Consider the following 21,536-nt stretch of genomic DNA (forward strand, 5'->3'; position numbering starts at 1 on the left):
ACGCTGTCTCAATTATTCCAATATTTATGTGACAAGAATGGAGACACAACAGTTTGAATTCCACTCACATTTAGACTAAACTTCCTCCAGCTTAGAGCAACAACTATTACATCTTATTATAGCAAGAAGGCAGCAGTTGGAGCAGCATGTCGTTCTCAGCTACAAAACAAAAGGCTTCACACAGCCAATGACCAACTTCTGATCACTGCAGCCAAGGAAAGCCAGGCTTCTCTAAATGTTATGTCAAGTGAATGTGTGGTGAATGTGTGGCGTTTGCTTTCCTTGGTAATTTTTTTTTTAAATGGTTAACCAATCGGAGTAGCAACTTAAAATTAAATCTGACATTAGCTAACACCAAAACTAAGGCTTCACATAGTGAGGAAAAGAGAGATTTGGATTTTCAGCGTGGAAAATGATGTCCACGCGGCAGCAGAAGCAGGTTCATATTGTGGCAGCTGGCTGTGACATTTCTGGTAGCAACTCCAGCTGCCACATACCTAAAACCTTGTGCTCTCTGGGGCAATGCATCATCTTCTTACCTGCATCCATGTTTAACTGGGAAGGCCAGAAGGTTCAAGAAAGCTCGGTCCAGCAACATGAGCTGATCATTGATCCTTCGGACCTTCAGCAGCCTGACAAAGAAGAGGTACAGAGACAGAAATTAGGCTGGCATTAATTTCTAGCTGGATGGTAAAAACCACAACAAAATGTCTGTACATGAATGTGCGTACATTTGTGGATCAGCCGCTCCAAATCATCAGCTGCTCGGCAGAAGCTGGCCAGTGCATGTTTTAGTGGTTCTGAAACAAGACACAGCTCATTTCATCCTGTCTAGTTCACCACAAGGATCAGAAACAGATCCTGCTTCTGCTACATAAAGCATGTTGGTTAATATTCTAGACCAAGACAGTGTAACTATAAGTATAAGAGTATGTATTACTTGGCCCAAGATGGCACAATGCCTGGCACTAATACTGACAGTTTGACTTTGTTCTCGACATTTCTACTTTTTTTCATAAAATGCAAGGTGCCTCTAATTTATTTTCCACCATGTGGCCCTGATACGCAGTTATAGCCTCCAGCTATTCACCCTGTGATTTACAAAGGAAGTCGACACTGACCATCTTTGATTTGTGTAAACTGTGAATTGGAACAGAGCAAACAATGACTTCAACACAGCAGCAGTTCAGTTTATGACAGCTTTATTCAGTGCAGAGAGAGTCTAGTAGCAGGAGTCGGTGATGCGCCTCATGCTCATGAACCTCATGCCGCTCATGCCCATGTTCATGAAGTTCCTGTACTCGCCGGGCCTCATGTACATCATCCTGCCTCTGTAGTGGGCCTGCTCGTACATCAGCCAGTGACCGTCCATCACGTTGCAGGACATGCAGTTGGACATGCGGTAACGGTCCATGATGTTGTCGCAATCGTCCATCAGCTCATTCATCATGCCTCCGAAGTTCTCCCTCTCGTAGATCCTCATCCTGTAGGATCCCCTGTGCTGTGGAGCAGAAGACAGAGCGGGTTCAACACAGAACATTTCAGTGTCAGGTGTCATCTACAGTAAATCTAACCAGGCAGGAGATCTCACCATGGGGATCATACGGCAGGACCTGATGCAGTCGCTCATGCCCATCATGCTCATGTAGTCAGCGTACTCGCCCCTCCTCATGAAGTACTGGTTGCCCATGTAGTTGTTGCGGTCGTACACCATGAAGCAGCCTCTCTCCACCCTGCAGGAGTGGCACCTGCTCATGTAGGAGGACATGTCGGGGCAGTCGCTCATGCACTCATAGGAACGACCCTGGAAGTTCCTTTCCTCGTAGAAGATGATCTGTGGGAGAGAGACTTTGGTTAGCAAATGGATTTGGTGTCAGTTACAGCACCAGGAGCCACAGCGCGCCGAGGTTTAGAAATGGAAAACGTACCTTGTTCATGCTGTTCATTCCAGTGGAAGTCATTTTGCTGGTAAATTGACTGTCGCTGCTGCGGCTGCTGCTGCTTGTGATGCTGCTGTTCTTGCTCTTGCACCTCTCTGTACCTCTACCTGGTTTAACCCTTTGCTTTTATACCTGACCCACGGACAGGCCCTTTGTCCAAATTCCCGAAGCCAGCAACAATGCCATCGAAATTCACAGAATATGGAGGGATTGTCCACATTTCCAGGGGCCAGTGAGGTCAGGGAACCTTTCAGTGGCTATTTCTCATACAATGAGGGGTCAGAGGGAGGGTGAAAGGGTTAACAATCAGAGGGCACACCTTGATAGGGTTCACTCAGTGCGACACACACTGGTGTGTCAGCAACAAAATTTGTTCCTGTTGTTTCTTTGTTCCTGACACAGTGTGTAGCATGATGGAGTGCCTGTGGAAAACGTCTATGGTTTAATTAAAACACGCAAGGAAACTTTTAAAATGAATGAGGTATTTATAGTGCAGGAGGGCAGGGTTGGTGAATTGATTGATTGAAGTGATGTTTGGATCCATTAAACAGATGTCATGCGAAAAATGTAAAAATATTTAAATTATGGTACATAAGTGTGTGTGTGTGTGTGTGTGTGTGTGTGTGTGTGTGTGTGTGTGTGTGTGTGTGTGTGTGTGTGTGTGTGTGTGTATTGCTATCATACGTAAAAAAAACATATTTATGAGGACAAAGACTTTGTGAGGACATTTAGGCTTGTCCTCACTACTTCAAAGTGCAATTAGAGGGTTGTAACTTGGTTTTAGGGTTAGTGTTAAATTAGGCTAGGGTACGGGTTGAGGTTAGGCATTTAGTTGTGATGATTAAGGTTAGGGTAAGGGGCTAGGGAATGCATTATGTCAATGAGTGTCCTCACCAGTATAAAGAGACAAGCATGTGTGTGTGTGTGTGTGTGTGTGTGTGTGTGTGTGTGTTTGCAAGTGTCTGAAATTCATCATTTATTCTCTAACTTTTATCCTCAGACTTCTTTTTTTCCCTGTACATTAAAAGTAAATAATGTCATGGACGGTGAGGTTTCTTCTCCATTAATCCTGACAAATGTATGACTCCAAACACTGGAATTGAATTAAGAGAAGCAAAAACATAAAACAGTCACATTAGGAAGGTAAAGTGGTAAAATATTTTATTGGGACGAAGGGGTAACCTACGAAAATGCAGCCTGTGATTTATTCCCTTATTTTGTTGTATGAATCCTATCAAATACTAGTTTAACTTTCATAATACAATTATGTACCAACAGGCGCCTTTAAGCGTTTTATTGCCATGAATCCAGTTAGTCCATGACGGACGAAGTGTTCAACCTGTACGTATTCAGTTTTATTCCAGAGGTGGGCAATAAACGCGTTGGTGTAATTCCTCCTCTCGGCCGCGGGGGGCGCTGTGAAACCTCGCGGACTCTCATTCTGACTCTCTTGGTTACAAACTCTGTGTTGTCAAACGTTGCTAAGGAAATCAAAGAGCTACTGATTAATTAGCCACTCCGAAACCAACAGTTCACAGAAGGTAACGTGTCTTCAGGCTGATGAAGGTGTAAGACGTCGTTCGTACAGAGGAACAGGAACCACCGACATCACCTGTTCATTAATACGATTATTAAAACGCTCGCTTTACACGTTAGTTAGCGCGGCTAGCTTCTTTGGGTCTATTGCTACTGTTTTGATAGCATTTTAGCACCGCTAAGTTAAATCAGCGTGTTATAATGAAAACTTATTGTTTAAAGCAGATGATGAGTTAGTTAAGAACATGATTCAACTTGTGTTTGTTTGTTTTTTAGTTCTGCGTCTAATGTATACGTCTAAAGTTCACAAGAATCCAGACAGCTCATCTTCAATGATCTTTGTTCGCATCAGTATTCAGCTTCAGTTAAGTTGTGATCTCATCACTCGTGTTTCATGATTCGTGTTTCATGATTCATGTTTCATGATTCGTGTTTCATGTTTCATGTTTCATGATTCATGTTTCATGATTCATGATTCATGATTCATGTTTCATCGTCGCGGTGTTTGTCGTGTCTGATGATGAAAGAGGAAACACGAAGGCCTCCACGTTTCACTGAAACATATTCAACTCTGCAGGTGTTCAAGCCGCCGAGCGATGACAGCTTGGTCTGAGACATGAGGACATGAGGACATGAGGACAGGATGACGGAGAATGGAGAGGACTGCGCCCTCCTCCGCGTGTCCCGCGGGGCTCCTGGTGAAGGAGACTCCGTCGTCAATGACGTCAGGCCACCCGCGACCTCCCTGCTAGATATCAAATCCCACAAGGAGCACGGCGATGACCTGACGCTCACTGCTCGAAACGCGGGGGGGGAGGTCAGTCCGTACCAGCCTCGGCCCCCCTCCGTACCCAGGCTGTCCAAGTCCGGCAGAAGTGTCTCCGTGGAGGAGACCGTGAGAGCCAGGAGGCTGAGGAGCAGCCAGGAGAGTCTCAGTGACCCAGCTGAGACCGGATCCTCCACAGACTCGCTGAGAGAGGACCGAGCGGTTCCGGCTCCAAGCCGGTTTGTTGTCAGCGGCGCCGCCGGCGTCAGGAAGGACTCCAACGCGAGACCCCGGTCTGCTGCTACGAGAGGATCCCCGGTCTTCAGAGACAGAGGGAGCAGTCTCTCTGAGTATGAAAGGAGGCCGCGCAGCCAGCAGAGTGACCCCACAGACCGTCGGGGGATACCCGGCCTGTCTCCCGTGCAGCCCTCGGGGCCGCTGCCTGCTTTGGAGAGGAGCTTTGCGTCAACCACTTTGAGGGCAGCTAATAGGATTGACAGGGATTGTTTGGATTATGGCGTGTCGGCCAGAGAGAAGCTCGGAAAAAGACTCCACAGGAACCTGAGCGACAGCCGGCTTCTGGAGAACATGGGTTCGGACAGTGTCTCTGTCAACTCCATGAGGTCCACCTACAGCGTGCTGAGCCCCATCAGTCCCCAGGATGTGAGGAAAAGGTACAGTAAGCATAGGAGACCCTGGAGATGATGTAATCCAGTTGGGTATGATGGCTTTTTTTGTTAGGCTTACTCCCTCTGGTGTCTGAGGGCTATAAGATGCTGGTCTCTTTTAAAGGGTATAGACGTAGGCCAGTGACGCCGTGAAACTAAATTTAGAAGTCAATCTCCATATTTGTATCCTTTGAAACTATAATACAGTCATGCAGTAGCACATATGTCTTAATTTGTGTGTCGGGATGAGATCTGCCAGGCTTCTATTCTCTGCACATGTACGACATGAGAATCAGATATGATATCTCATATCCACTACACTCCACTATATTAGTTTTTTTTTCCTCTGGGTGGGGCCGAGTCGCATCGCACATTTGGGTCAAAAGCAGTAGTTTGTGTTTGAGCTACGCCGACCGTTCATTTTTCCAGAATCATATCCTCCAGACAGTTTTCACTTTGAGCCTGTAGGTTGCTCACATCTTCAAGAGAAACAGGAACATAGCAGCGTGGAGGACGGTTTACGAGGAGATGCTCGATCAGCACAGGTTTTGACCAGACGGAGGACATAACTGGTCCTCTGTCTATAGTTTTAGTACGATACATCTCTGGTCAGCCCCGAGTCACTAAGTCACATTTTTACTTTTAAGCAGCCTTGATGTCTTTCCTGCTGTTAATATTTGATACACACGTTCATGCTCCCCGCTGATGAGTTTTTTTTTATGCATTGAGTTCATGCCTCAGATTATGGATGGAGGTTATGCAGTAGTTTATGCACAGAGTATGCTTTGGTCTGCTTTACATTTATGAATTGAGTTCATGCACTGCGTTCATGCAGAGTTTATGTGCTGAATTTATACACTGAGCGTATTCACTGTGTTTATGTGCTGGTTTAATGCATCAGCTTGTTTTACTGTATTAGATGTATTCAGGTTCTTTCAGTTTGCCAAGGGTTATAAAATTACAACTATTTGAATACTCCAAATCTAATTAATGCTTCTCTCATATTCTGAGAGTCAAGAAACAGAGAGCGCTGAGTCCAGTTTGTGTCCTGTGTCATTTAAATTGCACCAGGCTACACATTTATTCATTTCATTCCTGCAGGAGCTTCCTGGAGGGCAGCGTGCTGGGAAGCGGTGCCTTGCTCGGGGCTGAGGAGCTGGACCGCTACTTCCCCAACAGGAGAGTGGGGATCTACATCGCCACTTGGAACATGCAGGGAGAAAAGGTGGGAGGAGATCGGGACTCTGCAGCGTCTCACAGACCAAGAACCATTTAAAGTCTAATCACTGTAAACGCAAGCTCAGACTACAAGTTGTAACCAAGTTTCTGTGGTTTTTAGGGCCTTCCATCCAACTTAGATGATCTCCTCCTTCCAACAGACTCTGAATTTGTGCAAGACTTTTATATTATTGGGGTCCAGGAGGGCTGTCCTGACAGGTATGTTAGAATTAAAAGCTGGGTTGTTGTGATTGATTACTCTATCAGGGCTGTTAACTGGTATGCATGTGCCTGTGTGTGTGCAGGAGGGAGTGGGAGATCCGTCTTCAGGAGACTCTGGGACCTTACTACGTCATGCTATATGCAGCATCACATGGTGTTTTGTATCTCACTGTATTTGTCAGAAGAGACCTCATCTGGTTCTGCTCAGGTAAGTCAGGAATCAGTTTGGGATAAAATAAAGTCAGATGATATCGCTCCATTGTTTATATTTGCTTGGGGTAGTGATTGTGATGTATCTAATCCTAATTAATGGAAAGGCAAGTTGTCATTTAGATTCCATGAAAAAGACCTTAAAAACATTTTTACTGTAAAGATCTTTAATTTTTACGTGGATGATTATTTTCTCCGTTAATGAATTACTCATGGGCTCTGACAAATGTCAAAAAGAGTGAAAAGTGTTATCAAAACTATGAATGCTTTGTTTTTTCTGACCAAAAATCCATTTGAGAAGCTGAAACCTGAGAATGCATTAAATTTGCCACCATGTGAGACAAAAGCAACAAATTCTCCCATTTGAAAGCTGCAATCATCAGATGTTCTCCTGAACTCCAAATAACTGCATATTAAAGTAGTTCAGATATTTAATTGTGGATTCATTGACTAATCATTGAAGCTCAGACTATAATATATAACTGGGAAGTACTCAAAAATACAAAATACAAATTGCATAAATGTTAATAAATCCTTACATTTAGTAACTAACTCTTCTCTTACCAACTGCTGTTCATTGATTTATTTAATACTTTGGATGGAAACGGGTTAAATTGGATTTTTGTCGTATTAGTCTTAAATGTAATATGGTGAACCTGCAGAAACCCTGTTATTACATACAAGGTGCGATCAAAAAGACGGTCCTGCTGTGCACGAATGGATGGAAGCCCAGCGATGTGAACAGAGCAGGTGGAAGCAATAACCTTCGTGAGCGAGTATTTCAAGTTTTCCCTCCGACGCCTCATAAGGTCGCAGCAGAACTCGGTGTTGACAGACGAACCTGGGCGTTAAATTCACGGTGCCCAACCCTGCTGATGTCAAGAAAAACCCACCCAGTTTCATTCCTGACCTGATGCACTGTTCCGGTCTCGGGCAGGAACGTCCCGCCCCTCTTGAACCGCACATCACATCACACAGAAGAGCTCACCAGGCTCCTTTCTTTTATCGCCGCAGGCTATCTGAAGCATTTCAAGGATCTCTGATGCTGACTTCCGGAGTTGGACACACAACATTTGATGTGAGCTCTCTGCTCACGTTTTAAGCCCACGGTGAAATGTGCACGTACCACAGGTGTTCATGTCCATCAAGCGATTTCATTTGGAAGACTTTCTCCGTTCGCTCTCCTCGTTCACAACAAGATTGATTTCTGATCGCACCTTGTATGTTAGTAATCAGATGCTGGATCATCATCATTGGCTAAAGGAGTCCGACTCATCCTGTTGCTCTTCGTACTCTGCACATGTACATTTGTTCTGTCAATCACCCACCACAACACATGTTTTGTTGACCCCCCCCCCCCCCCCCCACCCCCCCACCCCCACAGAGGTGGAGCACGCCACAGTCACAACCAGGATCATCTCTCAGATCAAGACTAAAGGGGCTGTGGGCATCGCCTTCACCTTTTTCGGCACCTCCTTCCTCTTCATCACATCCCATTTTACCTGTGAGTAGGAGGTTTCAACGGTCAGGGAGGCGTCACACTGAGGGAGTGATTTTTCAGGAAGGTTGTAGCGGTGGGGTCAAAACCTTTTCACACTGGTTTTGCAAAGATGCAACACAAACAGTCTCTCATGTTTCTGATGGGCTTTTCTCTTCTTCTCTCAGCTGGAGATGCCAAAATTTACGAGAGAATACTGGACTACAACAAGATCGTCGAGGCTCTAGCTCTCCCGAAAGGACTCCCGGACACCAACCCGTACCGCTCCACACCAAGTAAGACTCCCTGGAGTTACGTTGTGGGAAAGAGGTGGAAAATGAAAACAATCAGGACGGTTGCTGCACCGAACATGCAGCATTCTGTCAGTGGGATGTATATTTTTAGCTTTATGTCAATGACCATCTTTGTCCAAGCAGTGATCCATGATTCACCGAGCTGTGATTAAAGCTTTGATGCCTGAAAGACTAATCTTTGATAATAAATGAACGATGGCTCTTTGAATCGCAGCTGACGTCACCACGAGATTCGACCAGGTGTTCTGGTTTGGAGATTTTAACTTCCGGCTGAGTAAAGACCGGGTTGATGTGGAGACCATCATGAACCGCACGGTCGGTAGCGACATGGACCCTCTGTTGGAGCACGACCAGCTCTCCAAGGAAATGAAGGACGGTACGCACGTAGGAGGCTACAGCTTTGACATGTAGAAACGTTTTTATAGAAGTAGGTCGTTGTGTGTGATTGATTCTCACCCTGCGGATTGTTTTCTTCCCTCCAGGTTCAATCTTCAAAGGCTTCCAGGAGGCACCGATCCACTTCTTCCCCACGTACAAGTTTGACATCGGCTGCGATGTCTACGACACGACATCCAAACAGAGAACTCCTTCATACACAGTAAGAAGAAGCAGAACATCAAGCTGCACATGACTCAAGATAATCAGATGCTCTGTTATTCTAGCCACCAAAATAAGACATCCAGGTTTTTTTAAAAATCATTTTTAGAGACGTTTCAGTTTCTCTTATTTAAGTGTAAACTTGACTGGTGGCTCTGAGCAGGGTTGAACCTCTCTGTTTGTGTTCCCAGGACAGGATCCTGTTCAGGAACAGGCAGGCTGATGACATAAAAGTCTTCAAATACAGCAGCTGCTCGAACATCAAGACTTCAGACCACCGGCCCGTCGTCGGTGTCTTTCAGGTCAAACTCAGGCCGGGAAGAGACAAGTGAGTCCCGCTGACACTCTAAAACATGCCTTAAAATATGTTGACGGATCGGAGGTCACACAGGCCCTGTTCATACCTGCTATTGTCATATACGTCCTGGGTGATCCGATCACAAGGGCTCTAAGTACGTCTGATCACAGCTGGTGTTAGAATGTGTCTCCATGTGTTCATCGAGTGACCGCTTGCGATCATGTTCCACTTCCCTGCTCTATATGCAAATGAACACCGACATCATGTAAATAAACAGGTGAACCTGTACAGAAATGCAAAGAGAGAAGAGTCAACGCAACAGGCAGTTAACACAGTGAGACATCTTTGCTCACTTGAGCCTCATTTTAATGCTCCGTCTGTTAGAAATTTGTGGCTTATTTTATGTTTGTACATGTCTGAACACTCAAGTTTGTAATTTACAACCTGAACCGTCAGGCTCGGCCGGATCATGTCGTTTAAGGCTCTGTGCTGCGATGGATAGATGAACTGTGCGAGTGTGCGGGGCTTTTCTACAGCAGTAGAAACAGAAATGAAAAATACTAAACCCAGAGGAGGCGTTGGTAAAACAAGCGTCAGGTGGACAGCCTCTGTTTTTATTCAGTAAACAGCTGTTTTATAGCCACCAGTTCAGTTTTGAAGGTAAATCTTTGACTTTTTGTCCAGTTCAGCTGCTCTTGGCAGAATCACTCAGGATATTTCTTCTGTTGGATATTATTTCTATTGCTGAGAGAATGACATTTGAGTAGGTGGTCCTTAGATGTGGCCCAGGACACACATTCGCGTTCACACTGCTAAAAGGTTGTGGTCACACGTTTCCCCGTCCACCTGCGGAGGTGGTCTGAACAGATCGGATCTCAATATGTTCTCAATGCATCCTGGGTACCTGGGTATGATATCGCCAGCTGGGAACAGTGCCTGTAATGATAAACAATGCACAGTGGTATCACTTTCCTTTAGGTTGAGGTTGAGAAAGAGTAGAGACTTTCTACAAATTCCAGTGAACACGGCCGCTTTGCAGCTACAAATTATATTGTGTTTTAAACTCCTGCAAATGTGGGGTTTTTTTGTTGCCATTTTCGTAATGGTCGTAATTTTTATGCATTTTCTTAAAATCCTAAAATCACAAACTTTCTGCATTGTTGTGTATTTCCCTCTGTGTGTGTGTGTGTGTGTGTGTGTGTGTGTGTGTGTGTGTGTGTGTGTGTGTGTGTGTGTGTGTGTGTGTGTGTGTGTGTGTGTCAGTATTCCTCTGGGAGCGGGACAGTTTGACCGAGGCTTGTACCTGGAGGGCATCAAGAGGAGGATCAGCAGGGAGCTGAAGAGGAGGGAGGCCATGAAGAACGAAAGCAGCAGCACCATCTGCACCATCTCCTAACACATTCAGACGGGCACTCCAGGCTAGACCACACCAGGCGGGGCCGGATCGAACTGTGCCAGAAACGGGGGAAAAGGACCAAAAGGAAACCAGAGTTGTCTTAACCACACTGAGCCCGGTGGTGGGCGTGGTCACTGAGCAGCACGGTGTCCTGGCCAAGCTGGCTGTACTTGAGGGCAGGGACCTTGAGGTCAGGCAGACAAGAGAGGTTTGCAGACACAGCAGTAGTCTGGCCTTTTATTTATTCAGCCCCCTTTACTCAAACATGACAGGGACAGGTTGGGAGGGGGGCCGCCGTCGTGGCTTACCGTTCAGTCACATGCTCAAGTGTGGACTGATTTAACCTTACAGACTCTGTAACTGCATCCATTTCCTCTTTATTTTGTAAAAGCATCATGTCTTGTAATGTCATGTTTTTATCAGTGTTCGAATGCCTTGTGGTTTTATCATCAGATAGCGCACTAAACATAAGTTCAGTAAACATTTAGGTGTCTGCAATTGACCTGAATTTTGCTGGGTTTTTTTTATAGTCTGAGCGGGTGTCGCATTATTTCCATCATGAGTTCAAATATATTGTGTAGTTTCAAGAGCAAGACACTAATGAATGTGGTTACATCTTGTTAGGAGTTACTGTTAAAATTCAGGGAGATTCAATTTATTTAACGCTTTCATTACGTTTCTTTAAGGAAATCACACATTGTATTTATACTGTAAACGCCTGTCACAAATATTTCTCCTCTTAGGCCAAGTGATCCTTCGCAACAGACTAACTCGATGCCTTACCGTCCAGCTCACTGTTGTCTAAGCTCATAAATCATCCATGTACTGTATGTAACACATTACTGAACTTGCATTCCCAGCATGAGGAGCGGTCTGCTCCTAAAAAAAAAAAAAAGTGCCTGTAGGTCTTGTTTTCATCTCATCAGGACCTCTCATCTTTTATGTCACTTAAGAAGTAACAGCCCATAATAAACGTTTTAAAACATACCTGTCTGTTTTCTGAATTCTGCTCATGATAGTACAAAACAAGACCTTTAAAATATACTATTTTATTCATGTAATTACATTTATTTACCAGGTGGCATACAGATGCTGAGAGTTCACGTGTACATTTACTGCAGTCAGAAGCCGGAGACAAACCCTTCAGTGTGTATTACATGTTTTCAAATGTCTCCTATCAAATGACATCCTCCAAAGTCTTGTTTGTGTTGATGCTGCGTTCAGGTAACATTGTGAAAACCGTCATTGAAAGCGGAACAGCCTGTTCTCAAATGCAACACAAAGCAGTTCCTCAAAAATAAACTCAAAACAGTCGATTTAAACAATTGTACAGGACTTATTCACTGTTTATTTGTACAAACAAAACAAGCTCATTTAGGCTGTTTAACTGGGGGTGACTACCCGGTTAGCTATTTCGCGACCCACCCAGGACTAATGTACAAACACTCATCCAAGTGTGGGTGATCCCCCCCGCCCCCCCATTTCAACGAGGTTACGTGAATGCAGCACAACAACGCGCCGGCAGCTGTTAGTTTAGCACAAACAACCCCACGGAGACAGCTGGCCTGCTGGCGCCCTCTTATTGACACGTGATATCCTTTTGGATAAAAAAAAAACAAAAAAAAAAACGACAACTTTACGCTTGATGAGGGTGATGAACCCTTATACTTAGAATTTTGCACAGAATAAACAAAAAGCTGTTTATTTGTGAGCTCTCCAGATGCGGGTGGACGGACAGGATCAGGCTGAATTCTTCACTCCTTTTCCAGTCTTTACGCTAAGCTCATTGGGCTCGTGGCGGAAACACCATATTAGTGCAGCGGTGGCTCCTCCCACTCCGGGGCTGTAATTCAGGTCGTTTGCAAGAGCACCAACACGACCATAAAACACCGACATACCGACTTTCTCTTCAAACTTTACATTGAACAGGAAACTTTGTCACTGATCCAGAATTTTCTTAAGTCATTGCGATTCATCCGATATTTGGCTGCGCATCCCTGAGAGGACATTATTAAACACCGTCATATAATTGTGACTATTTTTTTATTTGGCGTGGGTAAAAGAGAGGAATTTTTTTCAGAGCTGACAAGTCTTTAAACTGAGGAAAGTAATGCAGCAGTGAAAAGTCTCTTACCTACTACAAAACATGTTTTACTTTGAGGATTTGCGGTGTAACACCATTCATTTATACAGGAGAGGTTGGTGTTGGGGTTTTGCAATGAGCGACTCGCATGACAATTGTGGCTTCGGGGTGAACTGTCCCTTTAAAATCGAACTCTGCACACCAGCCTAGAAAATAATAATGTATGGCTTCCTGCTCATAAACAACAAATACAGATTGTCCATCTGTATGCAGACTAAGATTACTGTAGAGCACAATGTATAGTTTCTTTAAAATCCCCTCTGGCGGAGGTCCGGGTCAGAGCCCAGGTGTTAGTGCCCCCCCCCGAGTGAGCTGTGCCGAGTCCTGCGTTGGGAGGGAACACTAGTGTAATCTTCAAGTCCAGTTAATTTACAGTGATGTTAGCCGGTGGCGGCTGAATGGCGACGGGGTGTCTATCGGAAGAGGCGGTACATGCGGGGAAGACGTCCGTCCTTGCTGGACAGGGCGGCCTGGATGTGTTCGTACGACGGCAGCTCCGTTAGGTCTCCGAGAGCCGCGACCGCCGGCTTACTGCGCAGCATCTTGGTGGTCACTCTCTTGATGTCGCTGGCTGTCACTTTGCCTGGAAACGATTCGATGATTAATTAGCATCCCAACGACTTACGATAAATCACGAAGAAACACCACGAGCGTTCTGCGAGTTCTTACTTATTAGATCACACAGCTCGTGGGGCAGCTTCCTCTTTCCCGTGGAGAGAACCTGCCGACCAACATCTTCAAATATAACCGGCCGCGACTCCAGGTTCATCATCAGCATGGACTTGAGCTGAGTCTTGGCCCTCTCCAGCTCCATCTGGGGAAACAATATGTCATACACTGTACAAGTTGTTTCAGGTTGATTGTGCAGCAGCATTAAGAGCAGAGCTGTGGTGATCGTTACCTCTCCTGCGTTGACAGCCATCTGAATGAACTCTCTGGTTATAATTTCCACCATGTCCCGCACCTGGAGAGGAATGTATGAAAAATGTATGGACCAACCATTCAAAAATAACTGCTGACATCACTTCCTCTGCTTGTCTTTTTTGTTGTTGTTGTTGTTAGTGAAAACCAGTCCGCTCCACCGTTTCAATCAGAGCTCAGTGAGTAAAGAACATAGAGCCCTCGTTTCTTTTTGCTGAATCAGCGATCGTTTTGAATTTGTGGTTCGCTGCTGTCCCGAGTCTACACCGACCTGTCTCGGGTCGGCACTGGCGTGGATGCACAGCAGGCCGCTGTCCTCGTAGCTGTGGTGGTAGGAGGTGGCGTTGTACATCCAGTGATGCCTGCGACAAAAATGTAACAGTCAGTGAGCACTAAACAAACCGCTGTCCTGAATTACAGCGACGGAGGATTGAGGCTGAGACTCTCACCTGTTGAGCACGTTCAGGTAGAGGCGGGTGAACATGCCTTTCCCCGGCCCTCCGGCAGAGAACGAGCCGCCTCCACCCATCATCATGTTGAGAACTGCGAATGGGATGAAGTCGTCCTCCTGTGAACGGAAAACATGTTTTTTCGTTTACTTAGCATGCGTCGGGCACCCGGCTGGAGACTCTCCGAGACTCTCCAAACACCCACCAGGAAGGAGCAGCTCTCCAGGCCGATCATGATGTGGGTCAGCTCTGGGATCGGGGTAGGGCCGAGGCTCACGTCGGACATGTCCTTCTCCATCTAACGGATTAAAAACATCATCATTATTATCATTCGACCTTCAGGATGAGCTGCTGCAATGCTCATATAGCTCCAAATACTTCCAATCAAAACGTTCGGACGAGGGATGCCCTGATGTCCCGAGGCGATGTCAAGGACCGGTATCGAGGTCGATCAAAACATTTTCAACTGATCGTTAGCAGCTGTACGGAGATATATTTAGACCCTTCTTTGGTTGTACATCAACTGTTGCAGGGTGTCATAAAGAAGAGCAGGATTTGTGGGAGGATGCAGAGCGTACGCTGGCGTGTGGCGTACATGCGGACCAAGATGTGTGCAGCGTGGAAATGTTTTAAAATCAAAAGTAGCACAACAGCCTGTAAAGTCAAAGCAATGTAGCATTTTGGAAGACGGTAGCAACAAAGCTGCATTCAATACTAAAAATCGGATACAACGCCTAAAAAAATAAACTGAAATTAAATACAGCGAGTTCACTCGGGGAACTGTGATGAAGTACAATTGTGATTTTTGTTTGTTGTGACTGTAAACATTAAAGCTAAAACACCAAATTGAAGTAGAATTGATTATAAGACAATCTTATGACAATCCTGCACTAAATGAAATTAATAAGAACTATTTATAAAGACATCTTTTAGTTTGTTTACATGGTTATTTGGTTAAAATAACATGAAAAGTTGTACTGCACTAAGTGGAGGTCTGATAAAAATGTTGATGTTTGTTATTTTGAGTAAAAATATGAATAAAAAGAATTGGAAAAAAAACATTAAGGAGCAGCTTGGATAGATATCATTTTTCTACATGCAATACAGACCTATTCAATTGTCAAGCATATACATTGGATTGATTTGTAATAATTTATCCTGACTTTGTTTCCCTAAAAAAAAAAAAAAAAAAACTTGTGTCACTCTTTCACGGATGTTAATTCAATTATTTTTTTGCCAACCGTGACTTCAGGTTAAATGCATTGAAATCACTTCTATAGTTCTTCTGCTGCTTCAGTGAAACCATAATTCTGTAATTATGAAAATGCAACATGGACTCTTTCACCATCTTCAATCCTGAAGAAACATTTCGGACCAAATCAGCAACGGAGACCGAACAGTTGTAAACATGAAGTGACCTTGATGATGCCGCCGGTGTACTGAGCCACAGAGAGGTCCACGTTGGGCTCCATGCTCGTCCCCCACACTGGCTTCACATCCAGCAGGTATTTCCTGGCGCAGTCGACCAACTGCTCGTGCTCGATGCCCACTCCGGCCAGCACCATGCGCTCAGGACAGTAGTAGTTCCTCAGGTAGCCGTGAAGCACCTTCTGGTCGATCGTGTCTACGTTGTCTGCGGGACAAAAGCGAGGGAGTCCGACTGTGTTGCCTCGATATGCAGCCTAGAAACAAACACCGAACAGTCACGTACTGCATTCATTCATTCAGTCAGTGATAGAGAGGGACTCAAACACACATTTATTTGTAGGAAAACCTTGAAGATTATTAGTTTAAAGATTTAACTTGATATATTTCTTAGGATCACTTCAATTTGGTCAATTATCAAGCATTAATGTTAACATTAAGATGAAACTGAGTCCTGTCCAAATTTCTGACATTTTATTAGTCATCAAACTACCAAAGTTTTGTGTCCATTACCAATGTCTTGACTCTGATACTGATTCCCGAACAACACTTTTCTCGATAACAATTTAATGTGAAACATTTTTTTCAATAAAAGAAAATTACATCACGCATTATGCTACACATCTTTAGTTTTCATGCAGTTTGGAGAGGGCAGTGTCTTCTGTAGCTACAATTAACATATGTCCCCTAAACGCCTCACGTGCTGTCAGTAGACACTGACTGGAGACAAACTTGAAATTACTGCAGCGCAAAACAACTCAGACGGGCATGTGATGGATAATGAGTTTGAAATAAGATGTTTTAACGTGAGATTTACTCCAGTTGAAACCGAAGGATTTTCTCTATGAAGGCGGGCCGACCAAGCAGAAGCTCCGTATGCTGGATGCTGTGGATGTTGTGGACGTTGTGGATGCTGTGGATGTTGTGGACGTTGTGGATGCTGTGGACGTTGTGGCTGACACGCTTGAGGTTAACTCCTGAGTAAACACAGCAAAAGCTATGCATTTTAAAACAAAAGCATGTTAATGGAGACGAAGGTTTCAAAATGTGGTACCGAATGACAAGGCACTTTCTGAAAGTAGATAGTAGAGAAGCAATTTAGTCGCTGCAATAAAAGTATTGCAGATTGGTACCCAGCTTTACAACAAACTAATCCCAAAAAGAAATGAGCACGTACATTTTTTTGCTGCAGCAACCCGACATATCAATGCTCACCTGAGGCTAAAACACTTTGACACGGGTCACGGATTGTTTAATGTGAACTTAAGCTGATATCCGGCGTTTGCGGTGTTAAAACCAACGAGGTGTGACTCACAGCGTGGATCATCTCGGTGAGTAACGGCTCGGGGTCCGGCCTCATGTTTAGATCCTCTAACTCAAAGCGCAAGGCCATTCTGGTCATCTCGATCTCGTCATCTGCGTGAAAACGAACACAGTTCAGCTCACTGCTGGAGACGCCTCGCACCCACCTGAAGAGAGACGGACTTACCGAGCAGGCGAGGCTGGAGAACAGCGTCGGAGAGAAGACTGACCACCGTGTCCAGACCCTTCACTTCAGCAGACACGGCATACATGGTGGTGTCTCTGCACAGCAAAACCAAACAACGCGCCACAAAAACAATCAACATACTGTTCCACAAACAATCCTTAACATTTTCTGAGACTGAGACAGGAGATGTGTTAAATACCTCGATGTTTGGCAGTCACATATCCCCCCGTGTTTTTCCAATGTGAGAAGTATTTCATCTTTACTACCGTACTGCGCTGTGGACTACAGATAGAAATGTTGTCAGCGTTACTTCACACACCGAAACCTTCCTGACGTTTCATTTTACAGCGTTTACCGTGTTGTACTTACAGAAAAGGCAAGTTTCTCTAAGAAGTGTGCGATTCCACTCGGGTACTTCGCTTCATGTCTTGATCCAGAATTTACTAAAACTAAAAAAGAAAGAAAGACACATTTCATCCAATTCAGACAGACGATAAAGGGAAGTCTAGATGATTATCATTTCCATATCAAAGCCACAACTTACCGCCAACAGTGCAGAATTGACCAAACTTGTTTTGGGAGGCAACTTTCAGGCCATTTTCTAGAGTAGTGATCCTGGTCTCGTATTTTTCTTGACCGTCCACAGACGCAAACACCGGTTTGGGGATCCCAGGCAGCGGTGTGGAGAGCGAGATGTTTGGGTATCTGCCGCCGCTGCTGCTGTACTTTCTGTAAGCTGCGATCCCGAACCTTTGAGAACAGTGAAGCAACGTTGGTGGTGGCGGAGAATAATCTAAACAAACGTAATACTTCGTATGGCACCTGCTGAGTGAAATAGGGCTTTGCTCTGCGTCTGAGGTGCACAAGGGGGGGAAGAAACAAGTTTCCACAATGTCATAGTAGCTTACACGTGGACATTTTCAGTGTGTAGAAATATGACAGCAGGTGAAGTCACCGTTCACAGGGACAACCGCTTTTTAAACCGCATGTCACTTTCCGTAGACATAAATACTGTAAAAACACACACAGAAATAAAACCTGTGAGTCTAAAAACATCAACTGACAGCACAAGGTCACACACACACACACACACACACACACACACACACACACACACACACATTCAGAGCTCATCCTGGTGGAAACATCTGAATATATCAGACACTCAGTTTATACCCGACTCACGCAGAGCATCAGTCAAACCAGAGTTCATCCGTATTATTGATCAGGCAGAGACCTGATGGGTTTTTTTGTTTTTGGCTTGAAAGTGATCAAAATAACGTGACGGATGTTCAATCCTGAACTCTTTCTGCCGTCACCAATCCGGACTCACATTTAAAACACGAGTTATCTCAGCCATACCTCGATGATGAAATACATGTATTAATCTGTACCAAAAACATCCTTCAGTTTCAGCCCATACTTACTGAACTAAAGCAGAAACATTCACACCTTTTAATCCGAGTACTTATCAAACGATTTAAACTACAATCAAACATGCTTAGCTTGTAGCTGACGTCTAACAAAGAGGAAAGTCCACACGAGTTCACCAGCATTTCAAACTGTACCGTGTTGATGTGTAACACTGAGCTGTCTGAGTATCACTGAAGTGTGAACCTCCATGACGGATCCCTGATGTAACATCTGCCGAAGTCTCCCTCGCGGCTAACTCCTTAGCACCGTGCTAACTGACTTGAGGAAGACACACGTGACGACGCCACGTGGCGCGAAAGATCCCGGATGCGCTGCTCACACTGTTTCTCCGTATCAAAGTCCGGCCCGCTGTCAATTTGTGAGCATTTATTTTAAACGCGTTACCTTTGAACGCGACTCCAGGTTCTGCACCTCGACATGTGAGTCGCCATCTTGACTTGCTCTGTGACTGGAAATCAACCCGGATGAAGAAGAAGGTTTCCTGAAGCAACTTCCGGCGCGGACACGCACACCTGCAACAGGGGGAGGTTTTCCACTCATGTTTACTCCTGCTCGCAAACCTGAAAGCAAAAACTGTTGCACTGCTACTAATAACAGACATGACACCTTCACAAACAATATTACACTTTGGAGAAAAAAAAAAAAAAAGGAGATCAAGACAAAACCTATCATACAGCAATACTACATTTTATGTTCTTCTAACGAGCATAAGAGATCTTATTATACCTGAAGGGAACACATTAATATCTATAGTGATCATCTCTGTCATTCCCAAGTTGGGATATTACTGTGGACCGTTAGTATGACGTGAACTATAACTGACTCTGGATAAGCTGCTTGCAAGAAGCTCTCCTGAACTCATCTCTCTATTTTCTGAAACTGACTTTCTCTTTTGACTTCATAATGTCGCGCTTCCTGTTATGAAGCTATAGTTTCACCTAATAACTCACTTGTGAGGACGGGTTGGTATAGATACCCAATATGCCTATATGCATTTTGTATGGCCTCTTTTAACAATTAACGACTTAATCAAAACTAAAACCACACATCCCTGTTTCTTCATTGCATCTCCAACAGCTATCATCATCAGCTATCATGAATTTACTGCTCTCTGATTTTCCAAGAGCTTTTTCCATATCTTTGCAATAACTGCTGAATAGGGCAAGATTCTTCTTTATACCACTATTTTGAATACATTTCAAAAATATCCTTCGTGGGTATGTTATTTTTAGACATCAGCTGTTAAAAGGAGAGTCAATGTCAATGTTGCATTAATATTCCTGCTCTAACACAATTTTTCCCACATAGTTTTTTGTTTTAATTTTTAATTCAGACTAAAATCACATAAAACCAAGTCTCAGGAAAACTACTTTTACTAACTATTTACTTACTAACTAATTGTTAACAACATTTCCTCTAACATTTCACCCAGGTTCGCAGGTGTTTTTTTTTTTTGTCTTAATTCTGTTTTGTGTCTTGTAAATGAGGACGTAAATTTATTAACTCTAAAGCAGCTCTATGTGTTTCTCTGAGATCCAAAACAGAACAATTGATCCTTTAAAGAGGGCCAGCAGGCCAAGAGCATTCATGCAGCCATCACTGAATCAATTCGGACACAGAAAGAGGCGGCTCTTGAATAAAGTTCACACTTTCACCTGACTTTGACGCAGTGTGGAGCTGCAGAGGGATTCAACAGGACTGCAGCAGCAGCAGACTCGACCACTTGACCAACATCGAGTCTCCAGTTGCTACTATACAATGTTCTCCATCTTGCGAGTCACAGCAGTGTTTTGGTTGATTTCACACTGCAGCTCAGCCTACGAGCTCCAGGAGACCATCCACACTCTGAAAGAAGAAAACCTCCACCTGCAGCAGCGGCTGGAGAACCTCGCTCGAGCTCTAAGAGATCTGAAGCACCTTCTGATTGAGCACTCCAAAGGTTCGAGCAAAGTTTCCTCATTAGAAATGAGTACATTTTCATAAAGGTGAACTTCTGAATAGCCATTTGTTTCACATTTAATGCAGCTTCTGGGGGGAAACATGACTCTGAATATCTGCACGCCTGGAGGGAGTGGTCCCAACAAGGTAAGATGTTAAAAGGAGGTTTTATGGCACAGATCCTCATGTAGCTCATAGACGTCTCTGTCTCAACAACAGCCTGTCTTATGTCTTCCAGGCATCAGCGCTGAGACTCACCAAATGTTGGAGCAGGCCTTCTGTTTAACCGAGCTCCATGGTGCTGCACACCCCATCTTCATCAGCCCGGGCTTCCTCCTCCTCCTCTCACCTCTCATGATTCCTGCACTGCTGTCATGATTTCGACCAACAACCTTCAGCTTAGAAATTAAAAAAGAAGTCAGATTTATTTATTTAACGTTTCCATTAGTCTCAGTAAATGTTTTCACCCCCAAATCTAATGTAAACGTGTTTAAAAACAAATGTTGTTTTTTAAATCAGAATTAGGCTTAAAAACTCATCTTATATAATATTATAATAGACTAATATGATATTTTAATGTCATGTAACCCTCGAATTACCAGAAATATTTGAAAGTGTCTTCGCCGTTGGATTACAAATCTGTATGGAATTCATATTGTATTTCTGTCTGAGTGGGTATTTTTACAGACGTACTGTGTTTCCTTTGTTTTAAACTGAAGAGAAGATATTGTTAAGTGCTATCACTGTCAATAATTTTAATAATAAACGACACAATATACTCTGTCTGTTGCTTCTGCGACATCTAAAAATTATTTGTTCATTTCAGCCTCATTTTCATGCAAGATGGAGATCCACGATGTACAATGATGACTGAACGTCTCATTCTGCAGCTGCAGAATCAGCTTGAGCTTGAACTGCTGGGAGAAAAATCAAACAACGAAGCAATGATGCCAAGGTGCCAAAAATAACGTTGAAAGCACTTTGAAACTTCCAAACCATCATCAAAACTGAACTAAATATTTATCAATATTAATTTACTTTCATTAATATGTTTAAATAGGCAGCGTGTCACATTTATATTGTTTGATTACAATC

At 44.1% G+C, this 21,536-nt stretch overlaps 3 protein-coding genes across 6 annotated transcripts; 1 reads left to right on the plus strand and 2 right to left on the minus strand.

Moving 5' to 3' along the window:
• Positions 1-1,222: 1,222 nt before the first annotated feature.
• Positions 1,223-3,243, minus strand: LOC138215804 (gamma-crystallin M2-like). Of its 2 annotated transcripts, none has more exons than XM_069178209.1 (3): positions 3,217-3,243; positions 1,592-1,834; positions 1,223-1,501 (listed from the first exon to the last, which is right to left on the minus strand). In XM_069178209.1, exons 1-3 carry the CDS (start codon positions 3,241-3,243, stop codon positions 1,223-1,225), a joined length of 549 nt encoding a protein of 182 aa, XP_069034310.1. The 2 variants fall into 2 exon arrangements, with proteins under 2 accessions (XP_069034310.1, XP_069034309.1); XM_069178208.1 differs by lacking the exon at positions 3,217-3,243 and adding an exon at positions 1,929-1,961.
• A 155-nt stretch (positions 3,244-3,398) lies between these two features.
• inpp5e (inositol polyphosphate-5-phosphatase E) lies at positions 3,399-11,627 on the plus strand. Of its 3 annotated transcripts, XM_069178204.1 has the most exons (11): positions 3,399-3,481; positions 4,054-4,916; positions 6,012-6,135; positions 6,250-6,347; positions 6,434-6,558; positions 7,945-8,064; positions 8,226-8,333; positions 8,566-8,727; positions 8,834-8,949; positions 9,140-9,276; positions 10,510-11,627. In XM_069178204.1, the coding sequence occupies exons 2-11, from the start codon at positions 4,120-4,122 to the stop codon at positions 10,640-10,642; spliced, it is 1,920 nt and encodes a 639-aa protein (XP_069034305.1). In that variant the 5' UTR covers positions 3,399-3,481; positions 4,054-4,119; the 3' UTR covers positions 10,643-11,627. The 3 variants fall into 3 exon arrangements, with proteins under 3 accessions (XP_069034305.1, XP_069034307.1, XP_069034306.1); XM_069178206.1 differs by lacking the exon at positions 7,945-8,064; XM_069178205.1 differs by lacking the exon at positions 3,399-3,481 and having other exon boundaries at positions 3,904-4,916.
• A 48-nt stretch (positions 11,628-11,675) lies between these two features.
• Positions 11,676-18,966, minus strand: pmpca (peptidase, mitochondrial processing subunit alpha). The gene is made up of 13 exons (XM_069178207.1): positions 18,888-18,966; positions 17,614-17,819; positions 17,439-17,518; positions 17,269-17,351; positions 17,070-17,164; positions 16,896-16,996; positions 15,574-15,837; positions 14,361-14,453; positions 14,156-14,274; positions 13,978-14,068; positions 13,687-13,749; positions 13,455-13,599; positions 11,676-13,368 (listed from the first exon to the last, which is right to left on the minus strand). Exons 1-13 carry the CDS (start codon positions 18,932-18,934, stop codon positions 13,199-13,201), a joined length of 1,557 nt encoding a protein of 518 aa, XP_069034308.1. The 5' UTR covers positions 18,935-18,966; the 3' UTR covers positions 11,676-13,198.
• Positions 18,967-21,536: the final 2,570 nt, after the last annotated feature.

This window comes from Embiotoca jacksoni, unplaced genomic scaffold (genome assembly GCF_022577435.1).
Source record: "Embiotoca jacksoni isolate LCO1_2020_lvr unplaced genomic scaffold, fEmbJac1.0.p SCAF_8, whole genome shotgun sequence".
In the NCBI taxonomy this organism is placed as follows: Eukaryota; Metazoa; Chordata; class Actinopteri; family Embiotocidae; genus Embiotoca; species Embiotoca jacksoni.